This window comes from Lutjanus erythropterus, chromosome 8, assembly GCF_056507025.1.
Source record: "Lutjanus erythropterus isolate fLutEry1 chromosome 8, fLutEry1.hap2, whole genome shotgun sequence".
In the NCBI taxonomy this organism is placed as follows: domain Eukaryota; kingdom Metazoa; phylum Chordata; class Actinopteri; order Lutjaniformes; family Lutjanidae; genus Lutjanus; species Lutjanus erythropterus.
The window spans coordinates 4,519,083-4,531,088 of NC_139324.1; the positions used below are offsets into that span (position 1 = coordinate 4,519,083).

Genomic DNA, 12,006 nt, shown 5'->3' on the forward strand with positions numbered 1-12,006 from the left:
CCTATGTTCATGGTTTCCTATGTTCCCTAGCTCTACTCAGCACATATTGCATTAGAGGTTAGCATAGAAAATAGGACCCTGGGATCACAGATATGCTCATAATGAGAGTCTGCAGCCATGCTAGCAGCTGTTCGATGCTGTACTTAGGCACAGCTGTGATTTGAGCTAAATGCATGCATGATCACAACAATGCCAACATGCTGCTGTTTAACAGGAACAATGTTAACTCATGTTCACCATTTTAGTTTTAGGATGTTAATATGCTCAAGTACAGATGGGAATGTCTCTAGTTTCACAGGTGTTCGGTCATAAAGTATTGTACAAAGATGGCAACTCATCCAACAGCTGAGATATTTCAGTCTGGGCTGAAATAGTGGTCCGATTGGCAGGCCCCACTGCCATCCATTGAAGCATATCATTAGCACCACTAAAAACAAATATGAACCTTCCAGTTCCACAAAATCACATTCTTGGCATCCCAAAAGGTTGCCTTTTTGTAAATGAACTGTGCAGCCCTGAACCCCAGCAAACAAACTACAGGACAAACAGAGATTTATATTCATAGATGGAGTTAGGGAGTCAGTCACTTCTGTCCAGGAGGATTTAGTGCTTTAATCCACAAGCAAAAGCATGAGGATTAAAGTACCCACTTGCCAACAACCACACGAGGCCCCTTTTATAAGTTTGGAGGGAATAATGATCAGCTCTTTGTAAAGTTTTTGCGGTTGTGTGGTGGCTCAAGAAGCTATAGTCATGAGGGTAAGACATACTTGACTGAATTCAAATTGGACCAACCCTTTCTTTAGGTATTTCCCATCTGCTAGCCTCTACATTCATTTTAAAGAAAAATGTGCTTGTTTCCTGTATGAGATGAGAAGAAGAACCAGACTGGCAGAAGGAGGAAAGAACTAGCCAAATTCCTTCAAAGCTGTCTTGTAACAAATTTAAACCTGTCTTCTTCTTTTTTTTTTTTTTAGATTATTCTTTTGGGGCATTTTTGCCTTCATTTGACAGTGACAGCTGAAGATTTGACAGGAAAGGGGGTAGAGGGAGAAGGGACAACACACAGCAAATGTGCCACAGGTGGGGGGTCACACTGGGCCGCTGCAGAGGACTGACAGCCTCAGCACATGGGGCTCCTTCAACTGAGCCACAGCAGGGCCCCTAAACCTGCCATTTTAACACCATAACTTCAATATATTACATGTGTACAGTTAACTTTCACATTGGAACCATTTACTAACTAACAAAAGCTGGATGTGTAACTGGACCTGTGTAAGATACAACTATGCTTCCAGTCTTTGTTTTACTATTGTAAAGTGCAGTGGTGGAAAGTAACTAAGTACATTTACTCAAGTACTTTATAACACTAAATTAGAGGTACTTCTACTTTTACTTTCCATGTAATGCAACTTTATACTCCCACTTCACCACATCTAAAATATTAAATATTGTACTTTATTTGCCCGACAGCTTTAGTGATTACAATTTTTGTTCCCTTACTGTCCAGTGAAAACTGTATCTCCAAATGTGTTGGTTTTCTTATGAACTGAATGATTAAGTGCACTTTTATGTGTTGAGGAAGTTCTCCTACTTCTTAAGATAAATAAACTGTTTCAAAAATCCTCTTGGACTAGCTGGAAAATACATCGTCACAAAGCTCAATACCAGGCTGTTTTTCTGCAGACTGTTGAGACACAAGTGGTTCTCACGGGTCAGAGATACTACAAACTTCTTAATCTTATAGAACATCATGCATTGTTGTAGATTAAGCTTGCCAACAGTATATAAAATAGTTAAACTTATTCAACTTTAAACATACAGCAGTAATACTAGTCCAAAAACATCATACTGACCTGGACCATTATACAGCACAGTGAGTACTCTTACCTAGCTGATAACACTTACATGCTTATACTTCAGTAACATTTTGAATGCAGGACTTTTACTTAGTGGAGTGGAGTATGTTCACAGTGTGGTATCAGTATTTTTACTTAAGTAAAACATCTGAATACTTCTTTCACCACTGCCAAAATGTCTTGGAATAATCATTTTACTGAACATGCAGAGAAAAATTGATGTTTTTCTTCTCTTGTTACAACAACAATTATATTTCCTAAAATGTCAAAGTATTCTGTTAAGAAGGCAAGCTGTCTCTGATAAGAAACCCATGACTTTCCAGGTCACCCTGTGGGGAGTCATGGGTGGACATGTCCAAGACACACACAGTACATTCCTTTCACTCCACTGAGTAAAGATGAACAGGAGAAATACAGTACAGTACTTCTTTAGTGGAAAGAGAAAGGGAGACGTGGGAATGACAGTTAGATGGTAAAGTTCACTTTTTGCAGACTCACATGATAAAGTAGCTCCTGTGTCTGCATGTGTCTCCTGAAGCAAAACTGTCTATGGATGCAAAGCATTACTAGATGACCCCCTAACCCCTGTGTGTTTTGAAGTGAAGTGGTCTTGTGTGACTCCAGTGTGACACGGCTTTAGGCAGGGTTTCAGTTCACTATAGAGTGTATGTGCACCATCGTAACATGTGATACTAGCTTCTCATGTCTCAGAGGCCCAACACTGTCCCCCAGGGCCTTGAAGGGGCTATGATGGAGCTTGTGGAGGCCCCATACCTTACTAAGATCATTTATTTATTTGTTTTCCCTTGTAATCTTTTAATCTGTATATGTAGCTCAACACTGTTCATGTAACATTACCCTTAGCAAAGACAGAATCTGTTTGTGTTGTTAATTATACAACAGTTTTTTGCCATCAAGCCATATTTTCCATAATGTTTTTCCACGTGTATGGTGACTGTTATTTGGTATTTGTGACCGTGGCAATATGTATTCGCTAATCTCACTATGTTATTTGAGTGAGTTAAGAGGTTAAGAAAGTAAATGATTATTCTGAATATTTGAGTTGGGGTTGTATGAGGTATTTATGGATAGTCAGTTTACTACTTACAGTAGATGACAGTCAGCAGGCCCCTTGGAGAAGAAGAGAAAAGTGCTGGCACGTAACAGTACATGGTCAGTCGAAGACATATATATGTTTAGCCCACTGCTGTTGCCGTCAGTGTCACACCATATCAAGACTGGCCTTTCAACAAATGCAAATGCGGGAGCTGTGTTTTTGATGGATAAAAAGCATTATAATGTGTACATTTCATTGACCATTTTCAGTGAGTCATGTCATGATCTGCATGGAGTAGGGAAAAAAGTTTTGTTTTTTTCAAACTTACTCCTTGTAGATCCTGAACACAAAAATTACTCACTGAAATCGACTGAGAAATTTTAACATGATTTCGCTTTTAACGTCTGTCTGCTACCCCGGTCAGTCTTGACCAGTGCAAAATAGCAGTGATGCAGGCATATGATCCAAAGGCTGACACAGTGCTGTTGGTCAGCAGCAAAATGTATTATAGCAAGTTAAAAAGGCCCATCTAAAAAAAGAAATCAGTTAAAGTGCACACTATATATGGTATTTTTCACTGCTTTACCTTGCCACCAGACAGCCTCTTCCAACAGGGAATCAGCATAATATAAGCCAAATATCACTCTGTCTCACTCAACCAGACTTCTTTTGCAAAAACAATTTAGTTCACAAAACACGGGAGCTGCTGGTCTACCGCTGCCTCAACCAGTTAGTGTATTTGTTTTTTTGTGTGACTTACCAAATAACACAAACTAACTGATCGAGACAGCGACAGACCACCAACTCCTGTTTTCTGCAAGGTAGAATTAGTGATTTTGCCAGTAAAGTCTGGTGGGTATGGAGAGAGTGGCATTTGGCTAATATAACAGCGGTTTCTCCTCAGTAAAGTAAATATATTTTCAACAAAGTGTACATTTAAACTGACACTGATTTTTGTCCTGCTGCTTCCCACACTGGTGGTGTGTTGATTGTCATCAACTGTGGGTAATACACTGACTATTTATAAGTACCTCATACAGCCCCACTTCACATAATCCGAACTATCCCCATAAGGTCTTTCCACATTACAATGAAAACTCTTTCTTGTTTCTTCCTACACGTCTTGGATTCTTTCTCTTGTTTATGTTTATTTTTCCTTTTTTTCTTTTTCTTTATTCTTCTTTATACCCCCATTGTGTCCTTCTTTGATGCTTTTGATGTTGTTATAATTTTTTCCAAAATAGTTATGGCAGGCTTCAGCACCTGTAAGAACTTGAGCCGCTCCAGGAAGTCGCTGACATAGCTCCCCAGTGGTTTGAGGCTGGGGTAGGACTTCTTCATCCACATGCCCGGGATACGACCCTTCAGGATGCTGCTAACCACCTCCTCCAGCTCTGCAGACATCACCACCAGCCCCTGAATATGAACACGCACACAAACAAATGCACATGATCACCCACAAACATGTGCTTAACATCTTCAGTGTTTGAAAATGTGAAGTTGTTAAAGTCTTGTTCTAATGCTGAATCACATATGAGAGTAATTCAAGCTTGTCACTTATAAACTTTCTCTGGAGATAGGTGACAGGCATCCACATAATGGAAACCCTTATTGCTCTGTAGGGGGCCTTTGATACTACTTTGAAGCATGATATGCTTGCTCATTCCCCTTCCTGACTCTTTATGCTCTCTCCACTTCAACCCCATGAGACTGGTGTATCTCAGGAGGAGTGGAGATGTGTGTGGAGTTTGTTTATTAAATGGTGAAGAGACACACATGTGCATTCAGGCATGTTTTTCTTAAAATTTTGAATGTGGTGTAATTAGGAGTGCAATGCTACACATATTCAGATGATATTCTGTTTGGTCTTTGGTTTACAACACTCTATGAACTACATAATTCTATGAGCTAAATAATTACAGTCTAATTATAGGCTGTGTCCTGCCATGTGTGAAATCTCCAAATGTCTGGAAATACAAAGTCGGTAGATTTTTTTCTTTTTTTTTTTCGCCTTAGGATGTTATGGCCTAAGTAGATGCTTTCACTCTTCAAGTGTGTCTCTTGGTGGCAATTTGAAAAAAAGAAGCACTGATTAAAATTATATCAAGGCTTTAAGTTAGCTATATTTGGGAGACTGCTTAATTGTCAAGAGTCTTAGCTCATCACACGCAGCAGTGGTGCTGCTACTTAGGCCGTGCTTTTTTAAATATATTTTAACTCCAACCCAAGGTCCAAGGTCTTTATAAATCTGACATCACCTACATACACCGATCAGGCATAACATTATGACCACTGACAGGTGAAGTGAATAACACTGATTATCTTTTCATCATGGCACCTGTTAGTGGGTGGGATATATCAGGCAGGAAGTGAACAGTTTGTCCTCAAAGTTGATGTGTTAGAAAGAGGATAAAATGGGCAAGTGTAAGAATTTGAGCGAGTTTGACAAGGGCCAAATTGCATGTGGGGAGCGAAGGCTGGCCCGTGTGGTCTGACGCGTTTCTGTTGCTCCATGGAGCAATGGAAGAAGGTGGCCTGGTCTGATGAATCACGTTTTCTTTTACATCATGCGGATGGCCGGGTGTGTGTGCATCGCTTACCTGGGGAACACATGGCACCAGGATGCACTATGGGAAGAAGGCAAGCTGGCGGAGTCAGTGTGATGCTTTGGTCAATGTTCTACTGGGGAACCTTGGGTCCTGCCATCCATGTGGATGTTACTTTGACATGTACCACCTACTAAGCATTGTTGCAGACCATGTACACCCTTTCATGGAAACAGTATTCACTGATGGCTGTGGCCTCTTTCAGCAGGATAATGCACCGTGCCACAAAGCAAAATGGTTGAGGAATGGTTTGAGGAGCACAACAATGAGTTTGAGGTATTGACTTGGCCTCAATCTCAATCCAATCGAGTATCTGTGTGATGTGCTGGACAAACAAGTCTGATCCATGGAGGCCCCACCTCACAACTTACAGGACTTAAAGGATCTGCTGATGACATCTTGGTGCCAGATACCACAGCACACCTTCAGGGGTCTAGTGGAGTCCATGTCTCGACGGGTCAGGACTGTTTTGGCAGCAAAAGGGGGACCAACACAATATTAGGCAGGTGGTCATAATGTTATGCCTGATTGGTGTATGTCTGTATTTTTTAGCTATGCTAGTGGCCATTTTTAATCGGTCAAACCACCACTTTGATCCAGACCAGGAGCATTCTAGAGGCGTGGGGGGCACTAGCCACCCCTGAAATCTGATTGGCCACCCTAAATGCCACCATCCCATTATCCTTATGTATCACTGATATCTGTCCAGTGAGAGGCAGGACCTTAGTTTCAACAAACTTCTTAATGAGTATTTTTAAATATGAAGCTGTATTTTAGATTTTTATGGTGCCACTATGTTGTGTTATAAATGGTATGACTATTTATCTTTTAAATAAAATGAGATTTTTGATAAACAGTCACCAGTAATGTGGATATAATGACCAAGTGGGTAAAGGCAAGCAATTGAACAAGGAAAATTCAAAAAATTGTGTCACTTTACTGTAATTCAGCCTATAAAGTCAGGAAAAGACAGCACATATCAGATACCTATATTCAAAATTAATAATAATAAATTGTCCAGTACTACTGCTAAGCATCAGGATGTTAACATCCACATTGTGAATATGTTCACAGGTTGACGTCTGCATTTGAGCACTGCTGTGTCCAAGTTCAGCCTTAAAGAGCCACCAGCATGGCTGCAGATTACACGGTACAGTCTATGACTTGGGCAAAAGGAAGTGCCATGAATACATAATACCATTGCAGAGTGGGCTCAGTCGTGCTTTATGCTACAGAGGAAAAGAGTATTTTCTGAGTGAAGGTCACAAGCACTAGTTAATGACTTAGATGTTCAGGCTGCCTCATCATTGCCATTCCAACAGGGTCAACAACATTTCTATAAAACAGTGGTCTCATTTTTTAGACAGCTCATTGCTTTTTAAGTGCTTTAACGGTGCTTGTAAGATAGACAATACAGTAACATACTGTACATACAGATGATTTTCAGGAGGACGGAGTTCTTCTGTACGGTGGTTAATTTCCCTAAACTTTCACAATTATTGCGTTTTGAGGTTGTTGTGGAAAACACTTACATTATCTGATTTCTGAAGATGTATTATCAGACTTTCCCCTGTAATCATTCAACGGAGGTGTGCCTCCTCTCATGAAATATTGCTTCCACTGTACAGAAATGTAAAATCAATGATGATTCATCATCTGGCCTGACTGTTTATCTAAAATAAACAAATTTAGTGTAATTACAGTGCTTCTGGCCATGTATCAGGCTTTAAGTATCCAAACAAGAGGTATCCCTGAGAACGGGACCAAGATAAAAGGGACAGTTTGGATTGTTTGGATGAAGTGGGGTTGTATGAACTTCTTGCATTGCCATCAGACAGCCTTTTTCTAGGGGGAAAGTTGTTGTTACATGAGCTAAATATTGCTCTCTCTCGCTCAACCAAACTCCTTTAGCAAAAGCAGTAAATTTATCTTGTAGAACACAGGAGGTGCTGGACTATCGTTTTCTCCATCTGTTTGTTTATGTTATTTTGTAATTTCAGCGAAACTGAAGTGGCTTTTTAAAACACTACAGTAACACAATAACACAAAACAACCAATACCAAGGCAGTGATAGACCACCAAGTTAAAATGACTGATTTTGCTTATGGAGCCTGGTTTGTTTGGAGTGAGACGTGTGTGGCTTATACAACAGTCGTTTGCCATTGGAAAAGGCTTATGATGGCAAGGCAAAGTAGCAAAAATATTCTAAATATAGCATTTACTCGAACTGATACTGTTTTTGTTTAGATTGGCTTTTTTAAGTGGTCAAAAACATTTTCTGCTCACCCTGTCCACAATAGTACATTACTTAGCTTCCTGCTGCTTCCCCAGTTTTGACAGCCATCTACTGTAGGTAATACACTATCAATAAGTACCTCATACAATAATCTGAACTATCCCTTAAGATTAAAAATAAATCAATCCTAGGCCCTGCAAAAGTGAATGTGAATATGAATCTCATGTGGACAATGTCATAATTTAATAGCACCTTTTTTTCACATCCAACCTCTTCTCTATAAGCTCCTCCCACATACCTTTATGGCCTTCTGGATGTTGACACAAGAGTCTCGGATGGTGCAAAGCAGGTTGTTGAAGCGGCCCATCTCCTGCACCAGCACTGTGTTCATGCTCTGATTGTAGCTGGTGGGGAAGCGCCTCATCGCTGCCTCTAAGTCAAAGTCTCCAGGCAGCTTGCTCAGGATGTCAGCTGCCACATCAAAGACCATGTCATCTGAGGATTTGGCGTCTCCGCCTGAAGAGCGGGACTGATCAGAGACACAGAGCAACAGAGGACAGATGAGAAGGGGGAGGCAGGACATGTGGCTCGGATTGGTTTGACAGTTCATCGTTCTTTGGGAAAAAATTATCTTTTGCTGTCTTTTGACTTGTCAAATTACATATTCCCTTTTTAGGACTCTTTTGCATTGGTGCTATTTCAGTCCCCGAAAGGGCCCTGATGTTAAAAGGTTCTGACTTCTGACTTGACTTTTCTGATATTTCAGCTTCTTTGTGCCAGATTGATTTATGCTTTTAAAAGGACAATGAATATCATAGTCATATGATTTAAATATTAATTTTACCTTCCTTTTCTTAATTTTCCATTTCTCAGGCTAGTCTACCACTGACACTGTAACACCATTGATTCACCAGCTACACACACACACACACACACACACACACACACACACACACACACACACACACACAGCCTCATAAGTTGGAAGGCTTCACAACATTTCCCTCCTCACACAGAAATTTGACACAATCTTATCTGCAATTCTAACAATCACTCAGGCTGATAATCATTCACTCTAATCTGTGATTTTTCCGCTTGCCTCTCAGCTCAACTTGCTCCATTTACCTATTTGATGCTCAGTCACCAGCCAGCGGTAATGGATAATCATTGGCTAATGGCATTGGGGTTACAGTAGGGGGATGACAAATAGCTGTTTCATTCCATTTGAAGCCTCTCCCTGTTTATCGGTCATTGAGACTGATGAGAACGTATTAGATGCTAATAAAGTCCACACATGACTGAAGCCATTATTAATCTTGTTGAAAGGAGTTTATATGAATAAATGCCAGACTCCATTGAGCTCTAATTTTAACTTGAGGTCTAGAAGTGGCTATGCCTGTGGAAATGATTTTCTATTTGTTTGTAGCAAGCCAGGTGTGTTGCTGTCTAAATAGACTTTGTGACAACACATGAATGATGTATATTCCTAACTTAAAAGAGACAGTTCATTCTCACATCAAGAATACATCTTTTTCCTCTGGCCTATGGTGGTATTTATCCATCCAGACTGTTTTGGTGGGATTTGCAGAGTTTTGGAGATATCGACCAACTCTCCAATAAAATGAAACTAGATGGCACTTGGCTTGTGGTGCTCAAAAAGCCAAACAGAACACATCTGAAGAACTTAACAGCAATGTTTCTTTCAAGAAATCACGACCCAGTTACTCAAGATAATCTACAGACCTTGCTGTGAGCAGTTTCTTGCAGGAACTACTTTCTTTCAGCAGAAGAATTGACTGGAAGTAAAGCAGTTCTAGGGCTGCACAATTAATAACAATATTGTTAATATGGCCAACAACAACAATATCCAAACCTGAACCAAAGTGCAATTTTTGGAAAAGGAAAAATTGGGGAGAAAATAGCAGCTGCCTGGTCTAAAAATCTTCTCCAGATGTAAGAGAACGTGTGCTTGGAACAGAGCCCAACAAATATCACATAATCACGATTTTAATTGTTTTTTTCCCCCCAATAAAAATAGACAAGACACTCCTATACAACAATTTACAGATCCTGAACAGACAACACCTTCAACAAAAAAAATGTTTTATTTTTGTGATTTGTTGTTACATGATTTGTTATGTAAATAAGAAAATGCAAGTGTCAAAAAAGAAAGAAAATGTGATGCAAAAATGATTATTGCCACTAATCCTATCACAATTTCATTCATAATAAATCACAATATGACATTTTTACTAAAAGCCTTTTACTTGCAGCCCTGAGTAGTTCCCACATGAAACTGCTAACAACAAGGTCTGTGGAATATCTTGAGTAACCAGGTCATCGTTTCTGGAGATATTGCTGTTTTCATATCTATTTTTTGTTGCTTTTAGCACAACAGGCTGAGTGCAATTTAGTCCCATTACATTGGAAAGAAAGCAGACATCTCTATAGCCAGTATCTCCAAAACTCAGCAAGTCACACCAAAATAATTCTAGATGGACAAACAGGCCAGAGAAAAAATGTGTATTTTTGATTGGGTGGTGAAGTGTCTCTTTAAAGAGATTAAATCAGAGGAATCAAAACTGATAGGATCCACACAGAGTGAGCACATATGGCATGAAAGTCTGGTCTTGTTCCATATGTATATCACTTGCACTTACTTAATATCAGCTTTAATTCCCACAGGAATTTAGAGTTTTATTGTAATGAGAAATCTTTGCTAAGTGAGAGGCACTACTCTGTATCTTAAAATAAGTACATGCATGCATACACTGACAATTAATAGCCCTTTTCTGCTTTGCAGAAGCTGTACTGTACTTTTGTCATCTTCACGTTAGTCTCAATGTGAAATCTTAGATTTGTTTTGCAGCTAACATTGACTGGAGCAGGGAAGTGGTAAGATATAATCCTCAACAAGCTAACCTAGTCTAACTCTGCGGAGCTGAGACATAATGATGTGGGATCACACACGGCACCGCCAAAGCCACTGTGTGGCATACTGTGCCTTTGCAGTGTCAAAGGAAGACAGCCTAATAAGAGAGGTTGTTCTGTTCTTTGAGAAGTCTCTCTACAAACAACTGAAATATTTATTTATATGTTTTCTCTTTAATTAATGTTGCATGGTACATTTTAATGGAGGACGATAAAATATTTAATGCTGGCAAGGATACTTATAAAAGTCAGTGGAAAGTTGAGGGAAGCAAATTGATGCTGTGTGCATTTATGTGAAGCAGTACGCTCCAGTTTATTTGTTTTGTGTGTATGTGTGTGTCATGCACTCGCAGGGTGAAGAGTGTGATGCACGCTATTGACAGTTTGAAAATGTACCAGCTGAGTTGTGACATTCCAACCGAGCATCTGGGATGTTGGCCAAGAGGGGGCGCATTGGTTTGGGAAGCAACCAAAGGCTGCTGGCAGTGGAAACTTTTTTCTGTCACCTGTCCCCATGCCAGGCCACGTTTCATTTCTGATATTTATTTATTTATGGTCATAAACTTTCAGGTCAGATAATGGCATAATAATAAACTGAGAATCACACTGCTGCATGAAATTCTGGCCATCTGTCTTCATTATTATAACCAATAGTATTAAAAAGAAATCTAAACAGTAAGTTGCAATGGCTCAAATGAATGGTCTGTGTGTGTGTTTTAGCACTTGAACATGTTTCACTTCAAAAGTGGTGGGACTAGAAAGGGGGAGAATTAACAAGGAACTACAGCTGGTGCTTCTCTCAAATATAATGGAACTAAGCTGCACTCAGCTTATGGTGCCAGAGAAACGCAAAAAAAGTTGTTGTGAAAAGTTCCATGTAGGAACTATTTTCTTTCTACAATCTGCCAACCATTGTCACCACACAGAAGGAAGTGTTAATCTACTCATAAGAAGCTCATGCTCATGTCAGTGCGGGATGTAAACATCGACTTCGTCCTCCTCGGCTGAGTTGTAACCTACATAATACATAGGTGCATGCTTCCTGCTGTATATTTGGCAGGTGAAGTTACGCACAAAGCAACTATTCACAACAAGGTCTGTTGTTTTATCTTGGGTAAATGGGTTGGGTTTTTCAAATGTATTTGGCGCTTTGAGCAGCACAAGCCATCTAGAGATGAAATTAGGGGTGTCCCGATCCGATATTGATATCAGATATCGGTCCGATATCAGCCAAAAAACGAGTATCGGATTTTATCAGACTGCATCTAAAATCTCTGATATAAGCGCTCCGTTAAGCAGTCCATTTTCCGCTCCAGC

General features: G+C 39.9%; 1 protein-coding gene across 1 annotated transcript in view; it reads right to left on the reverse strand.

Moving 5' to 3' along the window:
* dnah7 (dynein, axonemal, heavy chain 7) overlaps positions 1-12,006 on the reverse strand; it is a 127,006-nt gene that overhangs the window by 7,926 nt on the left and 107,074 nt on the right. Inside the window, exons 62-63 of the mRNA XM_084724267.1 lie at positions 8,057-8,287; positions 4,180-4,332 (exon numbers count right to left, since the gene is read on the reverse strand). Coding sequence (XP_084580393.1) covers positions 4,180-4,332; positions 8,057-8,287 — 384 coding nt within the window. The remainder of the gene's footprint in view (positions 1-4,179; positions 4,333-8,056; positions 8,288-12,006) is intronic.